General features: G+C 43.4%; 1 protein-coding gene across 1 annotated transcript in view; it reads right to left on the bottom strand.

Annotated features, from left to right (window-relative positions):
• Nucleotides 1-22,984, bottom strand: part of GPC4 (glypican 4) — a 154,911-nt gene extending 131,927 nt beyond the window's left edge. The window contains exon 1 of the mRNA XM_089657944.1: nucleotides 22,602-22,984. Within this exon, the coding sequence (XP_089514070.1) occupies nucleotides 22,602-22,752 (151 nt within the window). The 5' untranslated portion in view covers nucleotides 22,753-22,984. The remainder of the gene's footprint in view (nucleotides 1-22,601) is intronic.
• Nucleotides 22,985-26,500: the final 3,516 nt, after the last annotated feature.

The following is a 26,500-nucleotide window of genomic DNA, read 5'->3' as shown; positions in this document are numbered from 1 at the left end:
GTGGTTGCTGCATGTGTTTTATACTATGCTTGTGTGTGTTATCTCTATTCGGTTTTGTCATTCCTTATTTCAGTTCTGTACTATATGGGTTAACAGTGTCTATTTGTTTCATTCTGCTGCAGATTGTACCATGTTTTTTCTGTACCAATGTTGTATTGTTGGTTTGGTCAATAAAGCACTCCGTTGAAGAAAAAAAAAAAAGCTCCACTTTAACAAGAACCTACACAGCAGGATCTCCAGGTATTTTATTTTTTTTATTGAAAGATGAGGATTTAAAAAGATAGAAAATTACTTTTAATATTGCATTTAAATGTTGAAGACTAGATGTGAGCTTAGACAATGGGATTTACATCTGGTTCTAAAGGCAGAAGGTTCTTTTACCTTTAATTATAATTATGCATTAAAGTAAAAAAACCTTCTGTGTTCAGCTCCCCCCAGCCGCATCTTATACCTACTTGAGCCTGATCTCAACCCAGGGCTGTGCCCGAGAGCAGCAGCCCTCTCTCCTCACTGGACATGGAGGCAGCAGCAGGACCCATTGGCTTCTGCTGTCAATCACAGCCTGCGAGGAGGGAGCAGAGTCAAGCTATGGTGTGCGCGCGCATAGACACATACAGGCCTGCACAAGTACCCCCATATCAACTGGCTCACTATGGGGGCACTCGCGGGGGGGGGGGTTGGAGTCCCAGGAGTGCTGGTGGCGGGCCCCAGAAGAGGCTGCTCTATGCAAAATAATTGCACAGAGCAGGCAAGTATGACATGTTAGGTATTTTAAAAACAAGTTTCCTTTACAATCACTAAGTTAATTACTGATCTCAGTCTTGCTGAGATTTAGCTGCTCATTTAGGGAGAGAAAAGTGTGTGGCGCTATAAAACCATTCACTGTATACAGTGTATGGATGTTTGCATGTATGTGTGTATGCATAGAACACGCATATAGTAGTATATGGTTTTATTTTCACGCAGACAGCAAACATGCAATGTTTAGACAAGCCTTAGGCAGCCTATGACATATGCGTTCATAAATTATTGCTGGGCTGGAATGCACCTCGCAGTTTAGCAGGAAGTATGTTGTACAACAACACACATGCTGTTTTTAATAGAAAGCTATGAAAAAAATCAATGAGTGAGTGCAAGCAGTGAGCAGATGGGCAGAAATAAGACAGGAACATATGTGAAATGACACAAAAAAAATAAAAATAAAAAATCAGGATAAAAATAAATAAAAGCAAAAACACCAAATGTTCTGAATCAAACTTTGTGGCAAGGTATATAGTTCTCTTGACTATTTATAACCTCCACTGCACAATCACAGAAGGGCAGAGGCGTAATTAAGAACTGTAATTGTTTTTTAAAAAGAGAAAATTAGTTAAATGGAACATTAAAGAATCCAGAGATACAAAAATATCATCCAGGATTTACAAAGGAAAAGCAATTTCTTTAAACTAAAGCGGTTACAAAACGGTGCAATTCAAACCAAGCAAGCAAGGAAAAAACAAACAAAAAAAAACTTTAAAAGTAAACCTGCCATCAAAAACAAATAGGGGCTGCCACTGCAGACTAATTTTGAAAATGCTAGCAACTGGCCTGTCATGGGGTAGATTCATACCATAATCACTGTCCCTGAACAAGTCTGCAGATTATGACTTCTGACGTTTTTATGACATCTGCATATTTGTTCATACAAATATTGTCCTTTATAAAAAAAATTATATTTTTATATATCTTTCTTGTCAAGGAAAAAAGAAGGCATAAACATATCCAAAAACACTTACAAATACTTCCAAAATCTGAAGTGGGCGGTCATAACAGAGCTTTTATCTACATTATTCAGAACAGCAAGACTTGACTTACACAAAATGGCGGTATTTTCAACTTCGAGACTTGCGACACTAGCATTGTTGGAAATGGTCCAGCGGGTCAGATTTGTTTTGGAGCATGTGACGGATGGGAATCATATATTCATGTCACAACGCAAGCAACAGTAAAGATTACCCTCAGTTCTATTTTAGCAGTCCAGAGGTATTTGCTTGGGTTTGTCTGTGTTGTGACAGTGTCCTAGACTTTAATGAATGCCTTGGCCACTCTGCATTTTTCTACTATTCAGTCATACATTTTTGTTATTGTTGAATGGGGTGCGAAGTTGCACTGCAGGAGCTCGAGTCCTTGGTGGTCTCCCAAGGTTTCTGACTAAAAAGGCATCTTCTTTGTTCTAGAAGATAAAGCCGTCCAGTAGGTCATTGAAAAGTCCAAATAAAGGCAGCAGCAGCCTTGGGAGAGAGATGAAAATGAAACAAGAAAAGGAGAGAATGTTTTTTGGGTGAACACATTAGCTACCATTTCCTACAGCAAGTCACTAGAGGAGTTTCCTGTCAAGCAAGCTGTGACATTGCCAGATTAAAAAATATACCGTACATTATCTGATAGTTACCGAGAATATAAAAAGAAACACCAAGTTTCATTAAAATAAATAGCAGGAAATGAAGAGTATAGCTCATGGTAACCAGATTCCAGGCTGGGAAGTTTGGATGATGGAGAAAGAAGTCCCTCTAACCTGTTTGCATACAAAACTAAACCTTAGAAAGTTCAAATTAAATCATATCATATCAAAAGAGCCAAATGCAAAATCATCAGGTGTCAACCTGCAGAATCAACTATTCAGGAAGTTCATTTTCAAGGGCCAATCTGTTCAAAATTCATTTTGTTTTGTTATTTTGAGGCTCCCCCATTCACACTTGAGCGTTTTCGAGCTTTGAGCTACAAAATGCTCAACAAGCAAAATCCAATTGTTTTCACATATGAGCATTCTGTTGCTTAAAAAAGCACAAGTGCAACTTTTCAGGCAGAATTGTGCACCCCCCCCCCCCCCCAAACTTCATGTGTTTTCAGGTCAAAAAGCAGCTCTCCTCCCCTTTTTCAGCTTTTTATTGGCCACATAAAAGCTGCCTAGTTGAAAGACGCCTTACAAAAGCTGCAAAAATTTGCAATTCTGCTAAAAAAAAAATAAAACGGTTGACAACATGATGCTTTAGGTGTGCTAAAGAGGCTTGATATTTAGTTTTATTTTTCAATTCTCAAACTGCTGTGTAAAGATCTCTGCACTTCAGTACCCACTGGTCTGTACACCTGCCTCGGCCCCTAGAAGAGGGTCCTGGGAATCACTCATTCCACTAGGTCCCACCTTTAGACTTTTTAGTTTTGCACAAAATGGGGGGGGGGGGCATTTTTGCAAGATTTTTATTTCATTAGATGAACCGATTGGGGAGTTTTCCCTCTTTTCCTGTGGCACCCATACAGAAAAAAAAAAAATAGAGACATAGATAGCAATACAAATTTGACAAGAGGCTCCAGGGCCTTCATGTGCTATCAAAAAGTTTAGCTGGAGTTGAGCTTTAAATGAAATACATTTGGTCTGGATCTATGGAACATGCATTTCCATTAACAGTACTGACATCTCAGAAAAGTAAGGAAGTTCGCTTTGGCCAATTTACACCTTTGATCTCCCCAACCCATTCCGAAGATGGAGGAAAGCCAGAGGTTGAGCAGTCACAGTTCTCAGATGCAGAAGTCCTTTTACTTCATGTTTTGCTATGGGCAACAGATGTTTTTCCTTTCTCCCCAATATATCTGCATAGGGGCCTCAATTATAAAAACTTGCCAACTGAAAAGCGTTCCTGCCAATCACAGCAGCCAGAATTTTCCCCTTTTTAAAACTTGCACTGGGAGTTACTAGTCTGTGATTTGATGGTCGCTTTACTTTTTGTACATGAGGCCCACTATGCCCACATTTAATATATCTTAGAGAATTCCATCAACTCCTATAAGATTGGTTTGATTGCCAAGTTCCAGTGTTAATAAATGTCCTGTGTAGGTATTAAGCCACAAACCAAGACAAGCAAATAACTGAGAGCATCCCAGCAAGAATCAATTGCTGCATTATAAGGCAAGGAAGACGGCAGCAGACTTTCCACTCCTAACGAATCCCTGGTATGAAGGGAGCCGTCCAAAATTCCAAAATATTACTGAAAATGTAAACTGTTCTTTTAGACCAGGATTTCCTGAACAACATGGGGGGAAAAAAAAAAGTTCAATTAGCACAAGATGTCTATGCAACAGAGCCAGCAAACATCTCTAGGTCCTTCCCATTGCAGGCCCATTTCCCAGGTGTGTGTGAAGAGATTTTACGTTGTCAGACTTGTTCACATTAGACATTAAAACGAAAAGGTTAGACAAGGATAACACAAGTTCTACTGGAGCTAATTTGCAAACAAGAGAAAAATCCTGCTTCCCTGGAGAATGAGTGGGCTTAATGCAAGACCCTACAATCAGTATAAAAACTGCTACTGCTAATCAGATAGGCCCAGAGCCTAGAGATTTAGCTGAACACCAGGACCCAGCTAAAAGCATTTTTGGAATAATTAACCATCACTAATCACAGTATGGAACCTTTTTAAAGGCCAGCCACATGCAAACATGTATTTACTTTTTAGGTAAAACTACTGCGGCCTCTTTGTTGAGATGACATCTTGTCCAGGGACAGGAAGTGATGAGAAATCAATTGGCACACATTGACATTTTCCAAGCACATCTGAATTTCCATGAATGATTCAATGTATACAGACAAATGGTCAGGACACCCAAATCAGAAATCAAACCACTTCCCTGCTTGTAGGAGTGAAATCAAAGTTTTGTGTAAGCTACCAATAAGCAAAGTCGTAGCTCACAGAAGGCTATTGTCCCCACTACTGCAGCTCTGTTGCATGGGGAAGTCACAAGTTCATCCATACTAGGAAGTATCTATTTCTTTCGGTTCTCAGCACTGAATAACTACTTCAAGACCAGGCCTATATTTTTTACCTTTTTGTAAAAATCTGTATATTTTGCTAGAAAATTACTTAAAATCCCAAACATTTTATATATTATTTTTTAAGAAGAGGCCCTAGAGAATAAAACGATAGCTGCTGCAGTTTTTATGTCACACAATATTTGCGCAGTTTTTCAAACACTTTTTTTGGAAAAGATACACTTTAATGAATGTAAAATGCACAAAAGGATATTATAACCAATTTTTTGGTAAAAGATAAAGGATAATGTTATGCCAAATAAATAAATAACAAACATGTCACACTTGAAAATTGTGCACACCCATGCAACGGTGAGAAACTACGTACATACTATAATCCAAAGGCAACGCTTTAAAAGCCTTTACAGAAGGGGTGCACAGAAATGAAAATTCTGGTGCCGAAACCGAAAATTCAGGATGCACTTGGCCGAAACCCGAAATGGACAGTTTTTAAAAAATATATTTGACACCCATCCCATATACAGCCTGAGCCCCCGACATCCATCCCATGCACAGCCTGAGCCCCCGACACCCATCCCATGCACAGCCTGCGCCCCCGACACCAATCCCATGCACAGCCTGCGCCCCCGACACCCATCCCATGCACAGCCTGCGCCCCCGACACCCATCCCATGCACAGCCTGCGCCCCCGACACCCATCCCATGCACAGCCTGCGCCCCCGACACCCATCCCATGCACAGCCTGCGCCCCCGACACCCATCCCATGCACAGCCTGCGCACCCGACACCCATCCCATGCACAGCCTGCGCACCCGACACCCATCCCATGCACAGCCTGCGCACCCGACACCCATCCCATGCACAGCCTGCGCACCCGACACCCATCCCATGCACAGCCTGCGCACCCGACACCCATCCCATGCACAGCCTGCTCCCCTGACACCCATCCCATGCACAGCCTGCTTCCCTGACACCCATCCCATGCACAGTCTACTCCCGACACCCATCCCATGCACAGCCTGCTCCCCTGACACCCATCCCATGCACAGTCTGCTCCCCTGACACCCATCCCATGCACAGCCTGCTCCCCTGACACCCATCCCATGCACAGCCTGCTCCCCTGACACCCATCCCATGCACAGCCTGCTCCCCTGACACCCATCCCATGCACAGCCTGCTCCCTTGAAACCGGTTCCATGCACCTCCTGTGCCCCTCACTGTGTAGTAGACATAAAAGCAGCCCAGCTCAGTCCATCAAGCGTTGCAGCCACTAACACTGGGCATGCGCCAAAGCATCACTGCACAGTTGTGCCTCCCTCCTGTATGAGGAGGCAGTGCGACCCACATCTCTCCCCCGTTGAGAACAGAGCAAGGCAGAACCAAGAAGCCACAGTGGCACCTACTCTCTCTCCTCTACTACACCAGCCAAAGGACATTTTAGGCACCTGTATCGGTTCGGTTTTTTATATCGACAAAATGCCGATAGGGCTAATTTCATTTGAAACATTTTGGTGCATCACTATTTTACAGCATGGATGCTAAACCTGTGGCCCTCCAGCTATTGAAGAACTGCAAGTTCCACAATGTATTGCAAAGCTAATAGTTCTGCAACAGCTGGAGGGCCACAGGCTGAGCACCCATGCTTTACAGGTTACCACTTTAGATTTAGGGCTAGTTCACACTAAATGCAGTTCAGTGCGCTTATTTTCTGCATCAAAAATGCATGCACAGTGTTTTCCATGGATTCCAATGGCCCTGGTTCACACTAGTGCAGTCAGTTTCAATCGGTTTCAGATGCAGAAAAAAAAAAAAGGAGTAGAACATGCTGCATTTTTTCTGCACAGAACCATACTGAACATAGCAAACTGCATTGGAACTGTGTGTAGTGTAAACTGTTAAGCAAATATGTATCCGGAATGTATCCAGAGTGCATTTTTGTAGTGTGAACTGACCCTTACACAGGAGGTCTGCTGCTAGAATTTTATTTTTTTATCATCACTTTTATTGTTATCACAGGGAATTTAAACATCCCTTGTGAAAACAATATGCAGTGACAGGTCCTCTTTATGGAGAGATCCGGGGTCTATTAGACCCCAGATCTCTTCACCGCCCTTACAAGCTTCTGATTATACCAAACACTGTATGATCCAATGCTTTTTTTCAAACCCGCAGTAGTTTTTGACATCTGGCGAAACCAGAAGTGAAAGAATACTCATCGTTTCTGGTTCCTCAGACCATACAGATGGTCGGGACAGTTCCAGTCCCCAACACTCTATAGTCAGCTGGTGGGACAGGAGAGTCCAGGAAGGCTGCAGATTTCGGGGGGTATAGAAGACTCCTCCCGCAGCTTGTAAAAGCAATGCAGTGGCTAATTGCGGCCGCTAGGATTGCTTGTACAAGAAAGCCGACTGACGGTTGAAAAAAAAAAAAAACACTATACAGGTATAACGTGAGCGATGTACTGTATGGCGCTTAGAGTTAAGTGGACAAACCTGAGGGAGAACAGTATATGCTGGTGGGAATCGGAGAGTTACAGTTGTGGCCAAAATTATTCAACCCCCAATGCTGTAAAGGGGTTTAGGGACTATAGTGTACATTTGGAATTGTATTCAGAATCAAATCCTACAAGGACGTTGTAACTACCCAAATGCAACTAAAATGACATCAATTGTTTATGTAATACAGTAGTAAATGGTTCTTATGTGGTTTCTTCATTGCCACAATTATTCAACCCCTTAAAGACTACCACTCTGAAGAACAGAGGTTCATACAGGTGCTTTCCATCAGGTATTGAAAACACCTGTGGATGTCACCGAGCAGCAATCAAGCATAATAAGCACCAATTAGGCAGCTTTAAAATGACTGTGATACTCAGCTCCTTCTAGACATTTACTGGTGTGGTTACAAACATGGTGAAGGCAAGAGAATGGTCCAGGAAGACAAGAGAAGAGGTGATTTCTCTTCACAGGAAGGGCAATGGCTATAAGAAGATTGCAAAGATGTTAAACATACCAAGAGACACCTTAGGAAGCATCATTCGCAAATTCAAGGCAAAGGGCACTGTTGAAACGCTACCTGGTCGTGGCAGAAAGAAGATGCTGACTTCGACTGCTGTGCGCTACCTGAAGCGTAGAGTGGAGAGAAGTCCCCGTGTGACTGCTGAGGAACTGAGAAAAGATTTGTCAGATGTGGGTACAGAAGTTTCAGCCCAGACAATAAGACGCACACTGCGTAATGAAGGCCTCCGTGCCAGAACTCCCAGGCGTACCCCCTTGCTGTCTCCAAAGAATAAGAAGAGTCGACTGCAGTATGCCAAAAGCCATGTGGACAAACCACAAAAGTTGTGGGATAGTGTTCTGTGGACTGATGAAACAAAATTAGAACTGTTTGGGCCCATGGATCAACGCTATGTTTGGAGGAGGAAGAACAAGGCCTATGATGAAAAGAACACCTTGCCTACTGTGAAGCATGGTGGAGGGTCAATCATGCTTTGGGGCTGTTTTGCTTCTGCAGGTACAGGGAAGCTTCAGCGTGTGCAAGGTACCATGAATTCTCTTCAGTACCAGGAGATATTGGATGGAAACGTGATGCAGTCCGTCACACACCTGAGGCTTGGGAGACGTTGGACCTTTCAACAGGACAATGATCCCAAGCATACCTCCAAGTCCACTAGAGCATGGTTGCAGAGGAAAGGCTGGAACATTTTGGAGTGGCCATCGCAGTCACCAGACTTAAATCCGATTGAGAACCTCTGGTGGGACTTAAAGAAAGCAGTTGCAGTGCGCAAGCCTAAGAATGTGACTGAACTGGAGGCCTTTGCCCATGAAGAATGGGCGAAGATACCCGTAGATCGCTGCAAGACACTTGTGTCAAGCTATGCTTCACGTTTAAAAGCTGTTATAACTGTAAAAGGATGCTGTACTAAGTACTAAGATTGAATGTCACTTGGGGGTTGAATAAAACTGATAATGCTGTGAGCACAGAAAAGACATTTGTGGTTATTTCATTATAACTGTTATGTTATATTTGTCTGACCTACAAGTGCCTCTTTAATGTAAATGTAAGCAAGATGACTGAATGATCAAAAGCAATGTCAAACTGGCCAAAACACTCAATTTCAGTGGGGGTTGAATAATTTTGGCCACAACTGTAAAGTAAGCTGACTGGGCAAAGTACAAGTTTGCAGCTGATGCGTGCATGAGTCCTCATATACACAAGTCGAAGTTCCCAAGTACACAACACTCATGGCCCAACACCTAATCCCTTACTCACTTGTATTACTAACAAAGGAGATTATCATTTCCTGAGATTACTCTTTCAAAACATCTATAAGAACATGTTAATTTTCACTATGTCTAGGCAAATGTCCGGCGTTTTAAGGTGTCAGTGAACTATCTCTTTAAAAGAGCTGTTTAGGAAGGCCCTCGCTATATGTTAATAAATATGGCAAAACAAAAATAAGCCATGTGGGAAATCCATCTGGGAACGGGGGATGGGGCTCATGCAATTAAGGAAACTAGACTTTTCTTTTCAGTTTTCCTGTAGAAACTTTATGGACTTGTTCACACCAGATGCATTGGGACTGTACTATGACGGCTTTTTCAGCCAGTATATAGACAAAGCAAATTACGTTGATTCTTAATGTGTCAGTGCATACAATACATTACTACTGAACTACAATGAATAGAAATAAATGAAATGTAATTTCAATAAATCCTAATGTGTTACTAAACCCACAACGGTAAAATCAGTCTGTATACACCGCAAAGCATGCTTGTTATACTCACTGTGGAACCTAAGGGGTTAATCCTCAGCATCCTAGATTGTAAGCTCGAAAGAGCAGGGCCCTCAATCCCCTCATGTTTTGCACTGTATTGGTATTGTTCTGTCACATGTTCTGTCCCCCTTTGTAATATACAGCGCTGAGCGAACTATTGGCGCTTTATAAATACTGTATAATAATAATAATAATAATTGTGTAAAAAGGTTGTTTTATCCTGTCTTCTCTGTTCCTCCTGTTTTTCAAGCAACCACCTCTTATCTCCTGATAAGACAGACTGAACCGTAGGCATTTTGCACATGCTCAGTTTGGTCTGTTGCTAGAGAGGTTTTTTTTCTTGGGAGTGTGCATGTGATCAGCACAAGGCCAATCAGCACTGGTCAGACAGAGGTCAGGGGTTTTGCATCTTTCTAGAGCAGAAAGAAAACTCCTCCTACAAGCTTTAGCTAGTGCTTGGCTGAACACTGATAGAAGTCACAAGACTGCCCTAACTGCTGATGAGAAAAGGTATTTAGCAGTTTATATTTACTAAAATAATTGCATTTCCATGTTCTGTGTATTGTGGGAAACCAGATGTAATGGATGCAGGGTCCTGGGTTTAGTAATACTTTAAGGTGGAAAAAAAAACTCTGCGATGTGCTAATCACAATACATCACACTGCCATGCACACGAGCACACCAGCAGCCACACTAAACAGCTCTGGTTTGAGCTAGCCCTAAAATTAAAGTGGATGTAAGGCTAGGTTCACACTAGCCTGCACTCTGCAGGCTGGTTGAAGGAACCAACACAATTCCTGCAAACACATTGCGATTCTCTTGCGAGATGTGGTAGGGGGGTGCCATTCATTCTCAAGGGCACCCCCACACATCTCATCCCACAGTGCAATTACGGTACGATCGTGGGTGCAAGAAACGCTCAGAAACCACATGGTCAAAAAGTCCATGCGGTTTCCATGTGGATGTGTTTCAGAAAATGTGCATGTACCTTTTCCTTGTGTGCACAGCAGCCCATTCAAATGAATGGGATCCTGTGCCCACGCAATTGCGGCCCGCACGGCTCTCACTAGTGTGAACCGGGCCTAAATGCATACTTTTTTTACCAGATTTTCTGTGTGCATTTTTTTTTTAGGATGAATTTGGTGCAATATTTAATCAGCTGGATACCAAAATTAGCATGCTTCTAGAGCATTTCTGTGCAAGATCCAAATACGGGAGTTTAAATAGGGGAAAAGCAATAGAGAGCTATATTGTAGGAATCATAAAAACCAAGAGTTACATTTAGCAATCAAATACTTTGTAAAGTCACAAGATCTGGAACATGCTTACTATGGACAACAGTTTTTTTCTTTCTATCTTAGGCCTGCCATGCCAAATACTTTTAACAGTAAATCCCCATTGCAAGGGTTTCATATCACCCCATGAGGAACAATCAGACATTCAATTATATTTTTCATCAAATATTTACATTCATTGGATAGTTCAGGTCAAATAAGCAACCCACTGCACTGCCTTCTGTCTGCTTAATCAGCAGAGGGCAATTATCCAGCCATTATTCTACCCTGCAGATCAGCTTCCTGACAGACGTCACTAGCCTGATGTCACTGTTCAGTGGCCATTGTGATGCTGTTTGACATTCTGACCATATGTTGCTTGGACCACACAACAATTCCTGCCGTTTTTGCTTGCCTTTTGCTACTTAATTCAGTAATTTTTTTTACTTAAATTGAAAGCTCATAGACAATTTGATCTAGTCACAAACACAGTAAATCTGACCACAGGCATTTTTTCTCACTAACCCATTAGAGAGATTTTCCCGCATTGGTCATTAAAGGAAGTGAGAGGAAATTGCCAAAATTGGGGCACGAATGGTAATAAAACCTGATAGTGGGGGTCTAACTCTACTCCACTTTATCCAAAATTAAATAAAATAGTTTGGCTGAAGTCCGGCATGTGTGAACATGGGTAAATAATTGTTGGGATGGTTTTTTTTTTCATTTTGCATGATCTTGATCAAAATCAAGAACATGTGGCTATTTTGTATAGTTGGTTGCAATATCCCTTTATAGGAGTTTTTTTGTATTGTAAATTGAGTAACTGTTGAAGTTTAGGCCTATGGAAAGAGAGGAGGCCTGGAAGTTGCACTTCTGACCCATGCGACGTTCTCAATATTAGGTGGCTTACAGTAGTGGATAAAGTTGTTCAACCAATCTGATATCAGCTTAAGATTTGGGAAGGAGTATGAGATTGCCCCATAGACGTGGAGCCCTTACCAAAGATACTTATCTAACTCGGCAGTACATAGGGGTTGGTTAGTAATCCTGCCTTGCCGCATGGGGGCCTTGGGTTTGAGTTTGCATGCTCTCCCTGTGCTTGTGTGGGCTTCCTCTAGGTTTTTTCCACACTCGTGCTGGTAGGTTAATTGGCTCCTAGTGGAGATATTCCAATGACTCAGACCAAGATGGCTTCCTTACTATCTGCCTCAACAGCAGATAAAGCACACTGAGTCCACAGAGGGAAAAGCAAATAGAAATAAACAATAAAAAAAAAAGTCTCTCATCCTTCTACATTTCTTGAAAGGACATCAGAGTGTCAGGAAGAAAGAAAATCCAACAGACGGAACTAAAAAAAACAGCAAAAATGTTAACCCCGTTTTATCCAAACCCCCCAAAAATGGCTACAGTTAAGCCAACCATACATTGATTGACTTGAGAACAACCAGCCTGTTGGATTTTTCTGCATGCGATTACGGCTAGCGGCTATAGCTGCTAGCAGAAATCACTGTATTCTGCCGACTGGGAAGGCTCCCCTCCACCGGCAGACTACAATAACACTGTGGGAGAGATTCACTCAAAACAATGACTGTGTTGATGGGGGAATTAAGCAATTTTCTTTGCTTCCACCCGTGGTGGGAGGAAAGAAAACTGCATAAACTATGGGATATCGAAGGCTGGCCATAGACAGGACGTTTGTCGGCCGATAAACGAAAAAATTGTCGTTGCTGCCACCAATGCTTACGAAAAACGTCTGTTTTTCATAGATTTTCCAGCATGACCGATAAAAGAAAACGACAAAAACCATGAAAAATCAGCCGACGACATTGCCCCACTAACGGTGTGAACATCGGCCAATTTTTGTTCGGCCAACAATTCGGCCGATAAACGTACCGTCTATGGCCTGCATTAGCCTTTAAGATCCTTGTACAATCCAAACACAAAACAAAGGTTGATTAATGAAAAATCGGGACTGTGGCCATTAGGCCCTGGAACTGCAACAAGGAACTGAGAATGGTAGAAGTAAATCTTGTTAATACATCAAAAGTGGGTTTGCTGTTACAGTAAAAAGTGTTGGGGAGGGCAGCATCATTTACACTGGAAGCTAACAAATTGTCTCACTTCAATTAAAATGCATGATACTGTGCAGAATAAACACTGTTTGACTGACACTTCCCATTTTCAACAGCGACTATTTATGGTCCAAATGCTGCCTTTGGAAAGAAACACATGAGCTTACCAGCTGCACAGTAAAATATACCTTCCACAAGAGAACACTGGAGGGTCTGTGCTGATCTTTAGAATTTCCATCTGATCTGGAATGTTTAATGTAGAAAGATTATGGTAATTTCTCCACTCTGAAACTGGAAGATTTGAGGCAGCCGTCACCATTAAGCATTAATTGGTCATGTCATTACACTAGTTAATTAAATGCTGCTTCCATATTGTAAACACTATTGTAACTTTGGCTAAAATGACTCTATACTTAAACAATTAAAGAAGGTGCATGTGCAGAATAGGAATAATGACTGACATTTTACCTTCTACAAACACTTGAGATCGATTTATAATTGTTTTCACATAAAAACTTACACAACTTTCACCAAGGATTCTCAAATTGTTGCAATTGAGTCGAACTGGCAAAATGTGTGAATCTTGGGTGAACCATTTAGGAATCTACCCCTTAGCTTCTGAAGACATGCACAAGTTCCTTGTGATGCGGTAATTTAAAGCAGTATTAAATGCAAAGAAAAATATGTATTATGTTGCAATTTATCATTTCTTAAAAGTGGTAGTAAAGTCTTGGTAATTATGTAAAAAAAAAAGTGTGTCCTGCAGGTTTAAGACACAATGTACTAGTATGCACTGCATACTAGTACATTATGACAGACTTACCTACAAACTAAGCCCTCCAACGCAGCGCTATCACAGCTCTCCCGATGCTTCCATTTCCACCAAGTTTACCTTCTGGGTTTCGTATCATCGCCCACTTTAATGGCCGGGCCGAGGCAACATCATTTTCGCACATGCGCATGGGAGTCACATCACCGTGGCACAAAGAACAGGCTGCAAATGTGATGTGAGCTGCGCATGTGCAGCTCAGACCACATTATCCACTGATAGGCAGAGGGACCATTTATGACAGAAGACACCTCTATAGTCGCTTTTGTTATAAAAACCCTGCCTGTCAGTGGTTTTTGCAGTTCTTCAGTTTACTACTGCTCTAAATGTGATGGCTGCATTCGTTTTCTTTTTTAGGCTCTTTCTTCTATTTCCATCTCATGATCCAGCCTGTCTGTTTTTTTTTATTTTTTAAAGAACTCTCCAACTCTAAAGAAGTTCTCCAGCACACTGTATCAATAAAGAGATGAAGCAAACCATTTATGAATAGCAGGGTTACTCACAATGATCTGCTTTTATTCATGTTGAACCTTTATCCAAAAAAAAAAAACAAAACAGTTTGCTGTAATTGTTGATAAACTATTAGCTGGAGTTCAACTTCAATGTGTTGGTGCATTTAAATCTGCTAGTACATCCAACAATCTCCCCTCCCCAGACTGACAATGCTGCTGTCTGCTGTGCTCATTCATCCAGAGTTGTGTCTCACTAAAACAGGAGGTGTGTTACTGGCCACCAGGTGAAAAGAGAAGGAAAAAGCCTAATGCAGGCCATAGACGGGTCGTTTATCGGCCAAATTTTCTTCTGCACGAAAAATCGGGTGATAATCACTCCGTTAGTGGGCCAGCCCGTCGGCGTTTTTTTGCAGATCTCATTTATTTTTATCGGTCATGCTGGAAAATCCGCGAAAAACAGCAGTTTTTGTGGACATGGGTGGCAGCATCGACAACAGGGCCGACCGATTTTTCGTTTATCGGCTGAAAATTCGGCCGATAAACGGCCCGTCTATGGCCTGCCTAAGGAAAGAAAACTGATATAGCCACTACATCAAATGACTGGTAAATTGCAATATTTGACATTTTGGGTTTAATACAGCTTTAAATCTGTAAATCCTGCATAGTATAATTATTAGGCCTCCTGCACACTGGGCAATTGTCCAAGTCTTCTGAATGCCTTTTCTCCTGGCAGGACAAAAAAAAGCAGCGTAAAAAACGCGCATAAAGCTGCATTTTGCAAATGTGTTCGGGAGCATCAAGCATTTGGGTGTTCATTCATTCCATTGGACAGAATATTAATTTATTTATAATAATATATTTATTATTAATTGAATGCTCAAGTGTTAAATGCACCTAGCGTTTAAAGTGTGTTTAGGGCATTTTTTTCTGTCGCATTGCTACTCTCCTGTACGTGGCTAGGTTTGTTAAAAGCATTTCCTACCTTTTTTAAAAAAAAAAAAATGCACTCATATTGCAAAAAGACAAAAAATGTACATTTAATATTTTTTTGCATTGGAGCCTGCAAAGCCAATGTAACTGCGATCAGTGGATCGTGGGGGCAAAGCATGGACTTCTGCAAACTCTTCTTCTAGCCCCATGTCCTCCATACAAAAAGGGGCAGACCTTCAGTTATAGAGCTGGAGGAAATAAAAGATCAGATGCAGAAGATGTTTCAGACTATATGGCTCTTCAAAATTGCAGATCTCTCTCTATCTACCGTATTTGCCGGCGTATAAGACGACTGGGCGTATAAGACGACCCCCCTACTTTTCCTGATAAAATGAAGTGTTTGGGCTATACTCGCCGTATAAGACTACCCCTCTTCCAATGCACACCAGTGGGAGGAATAGTGCCCCATCATTGATGTCAGTGGGAGGAATAGTGCCCCATCATTGGTGTTAGTGGCAGGAATAGTGCCCTATCATTGGTATCAGTGGAGGAATAGTGCTCCATCATTGGTGTCAGTGGGAGGAACAGTGCCCCATCATTGGTGTCAGTGGGAGGAACAGTGCCCCATCATTGGTGTCAGTGGGAGGAATAGTGCCCCATCATTGTTATCAGTGGCAGGAATAGTGCCCCATCATTGTTATCAGTGGCAGGAATAGTGCCCCATCATTGGTATCAGTGGGAGGAATAGTGCCCCATCATTGGTATCAGTGGGAGGAATAGTGCCCCATCATTGGTATCAGTGGGAGGAATAGTGCCGCATCATTGGTATCAGTGGCAGGAATGGTGCCCCATCATTGGTATCAGTGGCAGGAATGGTGCCCCATCATTGGTATCAGTGGCAGGAATGGTGCCCCATCATTGGTATCAGTGGCAGGAATGGTGCCCCATCATTGGTATCAGTGGCAGGAATGGTGCCCCATCATTGGTATCAGTGGCAGGAATGGTGCCCCATCATTGGTATCAGTGGCAGGAATGGTGCCCCATCATTGGTATCAGTGGCAGGAATGGTGCCCCATCATTGGTATCAGTGGCAGGAATGGTGCCCCATCATTGGTATCAGTGGCAGGAATGGTGCCCCATCATTGGTATCAGTGGCAGGAATGGTGCCCCATCATTGGTATCAGTGGCAGGAATGGTGCCCCATCATTGGTATCAGTGGCAGGAATGGTGCCCCATCATTGGTATCAGTGGCAGGAATGGTGCCCCATCATTGGTATCAGTGGCAGGAATAGTGCCCCATCATTGGTATCAGTGGCAGGAATAGTGCCCCATCATTGGTGTCAGTGGGGGGTGGAATAGTGCCCCATCATTGGTGTCAGTGGGGGGTGGAATAGTGCCCCATCATTGGTGTCAGTGGGGGGTGGAATAGTGCCCCATCATTGGTGTCAGTGGGGGGGGGGAATAGTGCCCCATCATTGGTGTCAGTGGGGGGGGGGGGAATAGTGCCCCATCGTTGGTGTCAGTGGGGGGGGGGGGGAATATTGCCCCATCGTTGGTGTCAGTGGGAGGAATAGTGCCCCATCATTGGTATCAGTGACACCAATGATGGGGCACTATTCCTCCCACTGAGACTTGCTGACCCTGTTCTCGTATGGTGCTGCTGCAGCCAGCATATGTGGTTGCAGCAGCACCTCTACACAGAACACTTACCTGCTGCTCCGGCACTCAATTTTCGCGGGGCCGCTCGGCTCCGCCCCCTTGCCGGTGATTGGCCGCCTGTGTGCCTTTCCTGAGCTACAGTTCTGGCGGCCAATCACCGGTGAGGAGGCGGAGCCGAGCAGCCGCACGAACATCCAGTGGCCGAACTGAAGCCCCTGTACTTAATGCCGCAGCCCCCCTAAACATGTGTACCGGCGTATAAGACGACCCCCGACTTTTGAGAAGATTTTCAAGGGTCAAAAAGTCGTCTTATACGCCGGCAAATACGGTATATATAGACACACACACACCTCTCTATATCTCAAGAGTCACTTTGAGAGTCAAGAACACAATAGATTTGAATGCAGCACTACAAAAAATAGGAACTTCTACTGTTATGGTGAATGTAAAAGGAATGTCAACGTTCAAACCTCAAAACAGTGCGCAACTGTATAGACTTCTACTATAGCTTTCAAGCCACAGCCAGAAGAATTAAAAAATTGAAATTCATGGAACCATCGAGTCCATACCTAGTGTCAGTTTAGGCCTGGTTAATTAAATGGCTACTGGCCAGAAAAGCTAATCAGAAAATGGCTTTTACATTAGGGTCCCATTCATACCTAGCATAAGTTGAACAGACATCTTTTCACGTCATGCACAGGGCAGCCCAGTCGCTTGAATGAGCTGCCCTATATGCGCCAAACACACCAAAGTAGATCCCAAACCTTTTCAGGTGTAAAGATTTGCACTTTTTTTCCTACAGCATGTTTTAATACATTTACAGTGTGACCGGTGCATTTTTTGGAGCATGGCCAAATATTCACTGCCCATGTCGTGGTGCCATTAGGAATTAATGGCACTGCAAGCAAGAAACGTTTTCTCGTTCCAAGGGCTTCATTCACACTTGTGTACTGCAGACACAAAATCATGCGCTTGCCCACAAAGCACAAAAACATGCAGACGTGGTGGTGCCATTAATTCTCCATAGCATTCCCATACATCTTACTAATATGCACACCAAAATGCAATGGGAACAAACTATTAAGCGTTTTGGTGTGGCAAGATTTTTAAAGAGCGACAGCAACTTATTTTGTATGTTTCTCATGCATAGGGCAGCCAAATAAATAGCCGATAGACTACCCTAAATTCAACACATATCAGAGCTATATGTTTACTCCTTTCCCTAAGTGGGCTTTGATACCAAAGAAAACCTCTTTTACATCAATGAATAAAGCATATTGTAATGATGCTGCAACTGAGTGTCCTATGGGGCAGGGGAGTTTAGGGCACTTTTAGAATACAACGTTTGCTATGCTAATACAAAGAACTTTGGAGAGTAAACTGTACAAGATCAATGACATCACAATGTCATGTTGTTTGCAGGCAGCATTACATTCACAGGGTACTGAAAAGTAGCTTGTAAAATATGGTCAGCTCTGTAGAGCTCACAATAGCCCCCAAGGTTAGTCATTTATCAGACTTGCACCCAGGCAGAGATCCCATGATTTTATCTGCCACTTCTCAGATAACCAAAGAACATTTTCTGCATAACAAATAAGAAGTCCTATGGAAAAACCAAAATCTCGGCTACCGGAGGAAGAAAAAAAAAAAAAAAAAACTGAGGAAACTGATAAAATATCTTATTTAGTGCAGCAGTACAAATGATTTTAAAATCCACATCACTATGAAAAAACTACTGAACTGTGTGCCACATGTGAATTCAGATCTCTTTCCTTCCCATTCATAACAGATACAGGTAACTATATAGCGCTGTCAATGTTCACAGCGCTTTATATATATATATTGCACATTCACATCAGTCCCTAACCCTCAAGGGGTGTACAATCTAAACTCCCTAACTTACATTCATATATACACATACTAGAGCCAATTTAGACAGAAATCAATTAACCTACCAACATGTCTTTGGAGTGTGGGAGAAAACCGGAGTACCTGAAGGAAACCCACGCAGGCACAGGCAGGCAGTACATGCAAACTCCAGGTGATGCCGTGGTTGGGATTCAAACCAACGACCCTTGTACTGCCAGGCAGAACCACTGTGCTGCCCCAGGACTGAAAGCGTTAATATCAAACTACACATTAAAGTTTTCCCTTCTTTATTACAGATATTCCTAGCGTTATATTCTGTGATGCCATGACATTTGTCTTTGACTCTATTTGTATTTTGAAAATGTTCAATAAAAACTATTGGAAAATAAAGTTTTGCCTTTTTTGTTCCTTTTTAAGGCTGTTTGCAAACATGGAAATTCCCACCATGTTCATGGAGACCTGGTTTCTGTTTGAACAACATGCTAACTGACAATGTATCATTGCCCCTAGCAACTGTCATATCCAACAAGGATCCTCTCAGCTTGCAAAGGCCAACAAGAAATCCTCCTCATGCACAATCTTTATACTTTACTCTCTGGATCAGTATTTGTATTAACTGAAGATGGCAAACACAGATGATAAACTATTAAATATTTACAGGATAACTACTTCCTTCACAACTGTCACCACATAACTAAAACAAACAATCATATTAAGGGGCAACACATTCCTATGAACTAAAAGCAATCCACATTTATCAACACGCATCTTGGCCAGCTTACAAGTGTAAAAGGGCATAAAGAACCGAAGAGGACTGCAAGAGGTGCAACATTAAACAATGGCCAGCCCGGCTGCACATGGCTGAATGCATTAGTAGGAACAATAGGGAACACATCCATGGAGTAACAAGGTAAAATGAGGAAAGCTTGCCTCAAGGTACAGTTTAAAAGTGTGACTGTATGGAGAGCAGACTGTGCCTGAATTACACATGGTCTATGGGACGCTGGGATGACTAATTCCTAAAACCACCCCCTTCTTTCTCTAGATGAATCACTCAGCAGAGGAGCAGCTAAGGGAGGGGAGGCTTCCCTACTTACCTGGCCCTACCGCCAGTGGTGGGCTATGCCAGATCTAGGACGCCCCCTCCAATACAGCCTATCAGTGCCATCACAAGGCAGCTGCACCAGCTCACATCCCATACAACACAAACAAACACTACAATAAACTATAAATAATAGCAACAAACTACGTATAGACAGCACAAGCTGTTTAGGACTCCTCTCTAGTAGGAAAAAAAATCTGTACTTAGCTATCAGTCATGGAAAGCTACAGACAAAATGGAATACCGTGTCTATGCAGCCCTCTCTATACCAACACTGCTCATATTAGAAGGTTATGGCAGCCACACACTACCACCAGGCCAAAGACCCTCCACACATCAATTTAGCCAGTTCTCAATAGATTTCAACTCTGCCAAGTGATCGGCAGTGACAGAACTTTGAGCATCACTTTCCATGGAACAATCTGCGTTTATTAGAGAACCAATCAGAATTGATACTGATTAAATGCTTAGTTTTGGTAGATCATATTTTCAGTGGATCACAAAACACAGAACCCTGAATGTTCTTTATTATTCCATAATTTAATCAATGATAGATTGGTTTGTGATAATTCGAAGCTAAATTGATCACAAGTCGCTAAATGTATGCGCAGAGTAAATAGGTAAGTTTGGTGTTAATGTGGATCTCAATAGAACGAACGTTAGATTCACACTTAATTACAAGAACTATTGTAAAAGTACTTCTAGCCTTGTTCACACGGGTGGAAAGAACAGGCTTTCGATTCAGGCATCAACACATTCCATAGCAAATGTCAATTCTTTACAGCAATATGGAATGGTCTTGTACACAGTGCATTAACATCACCTTGCGGAAATTTTGATCCTGACTGCAGTGTTTGGTAGGTGTTACAACTTCCAATGCTTGCCAACAGCCTCCATTCAAGTCAGTAGAAGAATCCCAAATGCCTTCATTCAAGTCAACGCAAGTGCCACCCAAACCCATCCACAGAACTCAACATAAGCACCACCCAAGCATGTCCACTGATGTCAACATAAGTGTCCCCCAAGCATGCAAGAATGTCCATTGAAATCAACAGAAGCAACCCCCAAGCACGTCCATTGAAGTGAAAAAAAAAAAAAAAAGGACCCCCCCAAGCACATCCACTGAGGTCAAAAGAAGCACACCCAATGGAAGTGCTTGTGGGATGCTACTGTTGACTTCAAACACATCCAATGAAGTCAACAGAAGCGTCCCCCCAATCACGTCCAATGAAGTCAACAGAAGCGTCCCCCAAACACCTCCACTGAAGTCAACAGAAGCGTCCCCCAAACACCTCCACTGAAGTCAACAGAAGCGTCCCCCAAACACCTCCACTTAAGTCAACAGAAGCGTCCCCCAATCACGTCCAATGAAGTCAACAGAAGCGTCCCCCAATCACGTCCAATGAAGTCAACAGAAGCGTCCCCCAATCACGTCCAATGAAGTCAACAGAAGCGTCCCCCAATCACGTCCAATGAAGTCAACAGAAGCGTCCCCCAATCACGTCCAATGAAGTCAACAGAAGCGTCCCCCAATCACGTCCAATGAAGTCAACAGAAGCGTCCCCCAATCACGTCCAATGAAGTCAACAGAAGCGTCCCCCAATCACGTCCAATGAAGTCAACAGAAGCGTCCCCCAATCACGTCCAATGAAGTCAACAGAAGCGTCCCCCAATCACGTCCAATGAAGTCAACAGAAGCGTCCCCCAATCACGTCCAATGAAGTCAACAGAAGCGTCCCCCAATCACGTCCAATGAAGTCAACAGAAGCGTCCCCCAATCACGTCCAATGAAGTCAACAGAAGCGTCCCCCAATCACCTCCAATGAAGTCAACAGAAGCGTCCCCCAATCACCTCCAATGAAGTCAACAGAAGCGTCCCCCAATCACCTCCAATGAAGTCAACAGAAGCGTCCCCCAATCACCTCCAATGAAGTCAACAGAAGCGTCCCCCAATCACCTCCAATGAAGTCAACAGAAGCGTCCCCCAATCACGTCCAATGAAGTCAACAGAAGCGTCCCCCAATCACGTCCAATGAAGTCAACAGAAGCGTCCCCCAATCACGTCCAATGAAGTCAACAGAAGCGTCCCCCAATCACCTCCAATGAAGTCAACAGAAGCGTCCCCCAATCACCTCCAATGAAGTCAACAGAAGCGTCCCCCAATCACCTCCAATGAAGTCAACAGAAGCGTCCCCCAATCACCTCCAATGAAGTCAACAGAAGCGTCCTCCAAACACCTCCACTGAAGTCAACAGAAGCGTCCCCCAAACACCTCCATTGAAGTCAACAGAAGTGTCCCCCAAATGGCCTCTGTTCAACTCAATGGAATAGCACCCAAACACCTCAATTCAAGTCAATAGAAGAGCACCCCAAAGGCCACCAATCAAGTCAATGGAAGCATGCTGTAAACACAAACCAAAGGCTAGAAGGCGTTTGTCAGACATTTGCAAAGCGCTATGATAAGTTGGTTTTCCATGATTTCCTCCCAAAAAAACAGGCATTTGGGGGATCTTAAGAAATCACCAACACATCTAAACCACAGCTGAGGCATAGAAGTAACTCTATGGGCATTTCAGAGGCGTTCTGGTCATACCGCCCGTGTGAACACAGCCTTAGGGCCTGGCAGGTCACAACCCCAGACACCCCCCTCCATTGGATGACCACACGCAGCTGTTCTATGGCCCCCATAACCCCCAGACCGGGGACACCCCAATGGGCAAGAGTGGGCACTCCATGATCCTGCCTAGGAGCGGAGATCAGTCCTCGGGACAGGATAGTGGAGGGACCCTTCCCCGGTACACGGAGGTCGGTAGGTGCTCCCGGGATGACTCACCGTTGATCTCATAGACCGGAGCATCGTTCTGATTGAAGCCTTTGGCCACGTAAACTTTCCGGACCTCCGAACAACTTTTGCTGGCCCCGGCGGAGAGGCTGCAGAGCGCTAAAGTGCAAACCAGCAGAGGGGGGAGAGACGTCCGGACCATGGCGGAGGCAGCACCGGGAGGGGACAAAGGCTGCCGGGACACTCTACTCCTGGGCGACACTCGGGGCGCACACAGCCCGCTTCCTCTAGGATCCGGCTCGGACACACAGCTCGGGCTGTCCGGGAGAAGTTGTCGAAGTGTGGCGAAGCCCCTGGCGGAGAGCTGAGCTCTGCTCACTGATCCCTCCTCCGGAGACTGTCCGGGGCGCTGTGTCTATGGAGCTGGCACTGGGTGCGCGGAGCACGGGGCGCGCATGCGCGGTGCGGCCTGGGAGAAGCATGGAATGCAGGAGAGGGGGGGAGTCAGCTGTTAACCCCTGCAGGGAATACGTGTGTGCCCGTACAATGCTGGCTGTGTGTACACATCGCTCTGGAATGTGCACTGCACTCACTCATTGGGATGTGCAATTTAGATTTAACACCTTCTTCCCTGGAGGAAAATGCCTGAGAGGGTCCTGGACTCACCGAAAACTGGACTCCAGGTCCACACATATGCTGACAGAAGTTGGCAAAAAATACCCCCACCTCTAATATTTACCGGCGTTTAGACGTGTGTGAGCATAAACTCCTTCTATTGGCCAGAATGTGCCTTCATTTCATGTGGAGGGTTAGGGACTGATGTGAATGTACAATATATATGTAAGGCACTGTGTAAATGTACAGTATATATGTAAAGTGCTGTAAATGTACAATATATATGTAAGGCACTGTGTAAATGTACAATAAATATGTAAAGCGCTGTGTAAATGTACAATATATATGTAAAGCGCTGTAAATGTACAATATATATGTAAGGCACTGTGTAAATGTACAATATATATGTGAAGCGCTGTAAATGTACAATATATATGTAAGGCACTGTGTAAATGTACAATATATATGTAAGGCACTGTGTAAATGTACAATATATATGTGAAGCGCTGTAAATGTACAATATATATGTAAGGCACTGTATAAATGTACAATATATATGTGAAGCGCTGTGTAAATGTACAATATATATGTAAGGCACTGTGTAAATGTACAATATATTTGTGAAGTGCTGTAAATGTACAATATATATGTAAAGCGCTGTGTAAATGTACAATATATATGTAAAGCGCTGTAAATGTACAATATTATTATTATTATACAGTATTTATAAAGCGCCAATAGTTCGCTCAGCGCTGTACATTACAAAGGGGGACAGAACATGTGACAGAACAATACCAATACAATGCAAAACATGAGGGGATCGAGGGCCCTGCTCTTTCGAGCTTACAATCTAGAAGGGACGGGATAGTGGTACAGGAGGAGATAGCTGTGGGGGATGGAGTGGTAGGAAGAGTGGAGGAGGTCGGTCAAGTTAGCAGGGGGTAGGCTTCCCTGAAGAGATGGGTTTTCAGGGTGCGCCTAAATGAGAGGAGAGTAGGTGATAATCTGATGGGTTGGGGAAGGGAGTTCCAGAGGATGGGTGACACCCTGGAGAAGTCCTGGAGGCGGGCATGGGAGGAGGAGACCAGGGAACTCGAGAGAAGGAGGTCTTGTGAGGAGCGGAGTGTGCGTGCTGGGTGGTACTTGGATATTAGGTCGGTGATGTAGTTCGGGGCAGTATGGTGGACAGCTTTGTACGTCAGCGTTAGGATTTTGAATTTGATCCGTTGCGCAATCGGAAGCCAGTGGAGGGATTGGCAGAGGGGGGTGGCGGAAACGGAGCGGTTGGAAAGGTGAATGAGTCTGGCAGCCGTATTCAGGATCGACTGAAGCGGGGATAGCCAGCGGTGAGGCAGGCCAGTGAGGAGGGAGTTGCAGTAATCGAGTCGTGATATGATGAGGGAGTGGATGAGCTGTTTAGTGGTTTCTGGGGTTAGGAACGTGCGGATTTTGGCGATGTTGCGGTGGTAGAGTCTGCACGAGTTTGTTAAAGATTGGACTTGGGGCTGGAAGGATAGGTTGGAGTCCAGAATGACACCAAGTACTCTGGCCTGCAGGGCGGGTTTGATATTGGCGTTGTTGGATGTGATGGAGAAGTCAATGGGGGGTGGGGTTCGGGCTGGGGGGAAGACAAGAAGCTCGGTTTTGGAGAGATTCAGTATCTCTCCAAAACCGAAAAGCGCTGTGTAAATGTACAATATATATGTGAAGCGCTGTAAATGTACAATATATATGTAAAGCGCTGTAAATGTACAATAAATATGTAAGGCGCTGTGTAAATGTACAATATATATGTAAGGCGCTGTGTAAATGTACAATATATATGTGAAGCGCTGTAAATGTACAATATATATGTAAGGCGCTGTGTAAATGTACAATATATATGTAAGGCACTGTGTAAATGTACAATATATATGTGAAGCGCTGTAAATGTACAATATATATGTAAGGCGCTGTGTAAATGTACAATATATATGTAAGGCGCTGTGTAAATGTACAATATATATGTGAAGCGCTGTAAATGTACAATATATATGTAAGGCGCTGTGTAAATGTACAATATATATGTAAGGCACTGTGTAAATGTACAATATATATGTGAAGCGCTGTAAATGTACAATATATATGTAAGGCGCTGTGTAAATGTACAATATATATGTAAAGCGCTGTAAATGTACAATATATATGTGAAGCGCTGTAAATGTACAATATATATGTAAAGCGCTGTAAATGTACAATATATGTGAAGCGCTGTAAATGTACAATATATATATAAAGCGCTGTAAATGTCCAATATATATGTAAAGCTCTGCGTAAATGGACGGCACTAAATATTTACTTGTAATAAATACATTTCACTAGTAGATTAAGTTTAGGGCTCTGTATGGCACATTTTACCACCCTGTCAAAAGCAGGTCACTGCTAGGACACACACAAAACAAGTGTTTTTTTTGTCACTTTTGTGTACTTCAAATAAAGTTTCTACAAACAAGAAAGAGGGCTGTAAGATGTGCTGAATCTCTCACCGCACCGCCCCCTATCGCAGTCCCAATGGACAGCTGCTGGAAAGGAAAACCTCTGCAGCCTAACACCCTGTGCGCTGCTCATTCAGTGTGAACTGGCCCTTATACATATAAAAGCAACTTTGCGGCAGTTTTTTTTATTCTACCCCTGAACATTGCTCACAAATACACTCATGCTTGGTACGCCTGCATGTGCAGGGACACTGTTTACAAAATGCACTTGCGTTCATAGGATAAAAAAAAAAAGCCAGGCATCCTAACAGTGGCATTTTGTGCATGAGCCCCGTTGGCATAGTCACATGTGCCTGGCTTGGCACAGTGAAATGCCAGCCATAGACACCACAGGTTGCAAAAAAAGAAAATCACTAGATTTCCCCCATTTACACTGAATCTCTCCCACAAAGAAGTTGTGTTCTCCCTGTCCATGGGGGATCGATCAATTAGCTTGAGTACATTCAGCCTGCCCATACATGGTTCGAATCTCAGCCGGTCCTTGCTGAACAGTCCGAGATTTGAACTGTCTGTGGTAACTTTGGAATGTATGTACCTGTGGGATCTCTGTGGAAGTTGGAGATCATGTTGTAGTCACCACTTCTTTGGTGATCCATGCTATCTTCCAAGTCTGGTGGTGGGTGTTGGCCACTATAGTCCGTCTCCAATCTCCATCAGAAATATGAAAGAATGTATCAGCCGCACTCCATTCTTAGCTCTTCTTGCTGTATTTATTTTCAGCAAAGTGATGGCATACAACAGTGTCTCCACCTGAGAACCCACCTACCTTGTGTTTCACCACTCTTTTACAATGATAGGGGA

The sequence above is a fragment of the Staurois parvus genome, unplaced genomic scaffold (assembly GCF_062004578.1).
Source record: "Staurois parvus isolate SC_StPar_1 unplaced genomic scaffold, SC_StPar_1.0 ptg001045l, whole genome shotgun sequence".
Taxonomy (NCBI): Eukaryota; Metazoa; Chordata; class Amphibia; order Anura; family Ranidae; genus Staurois; species Staurois parvus.
This window is presented reverse-complemented; position numbering and strand designations above follow the sequence as displayed.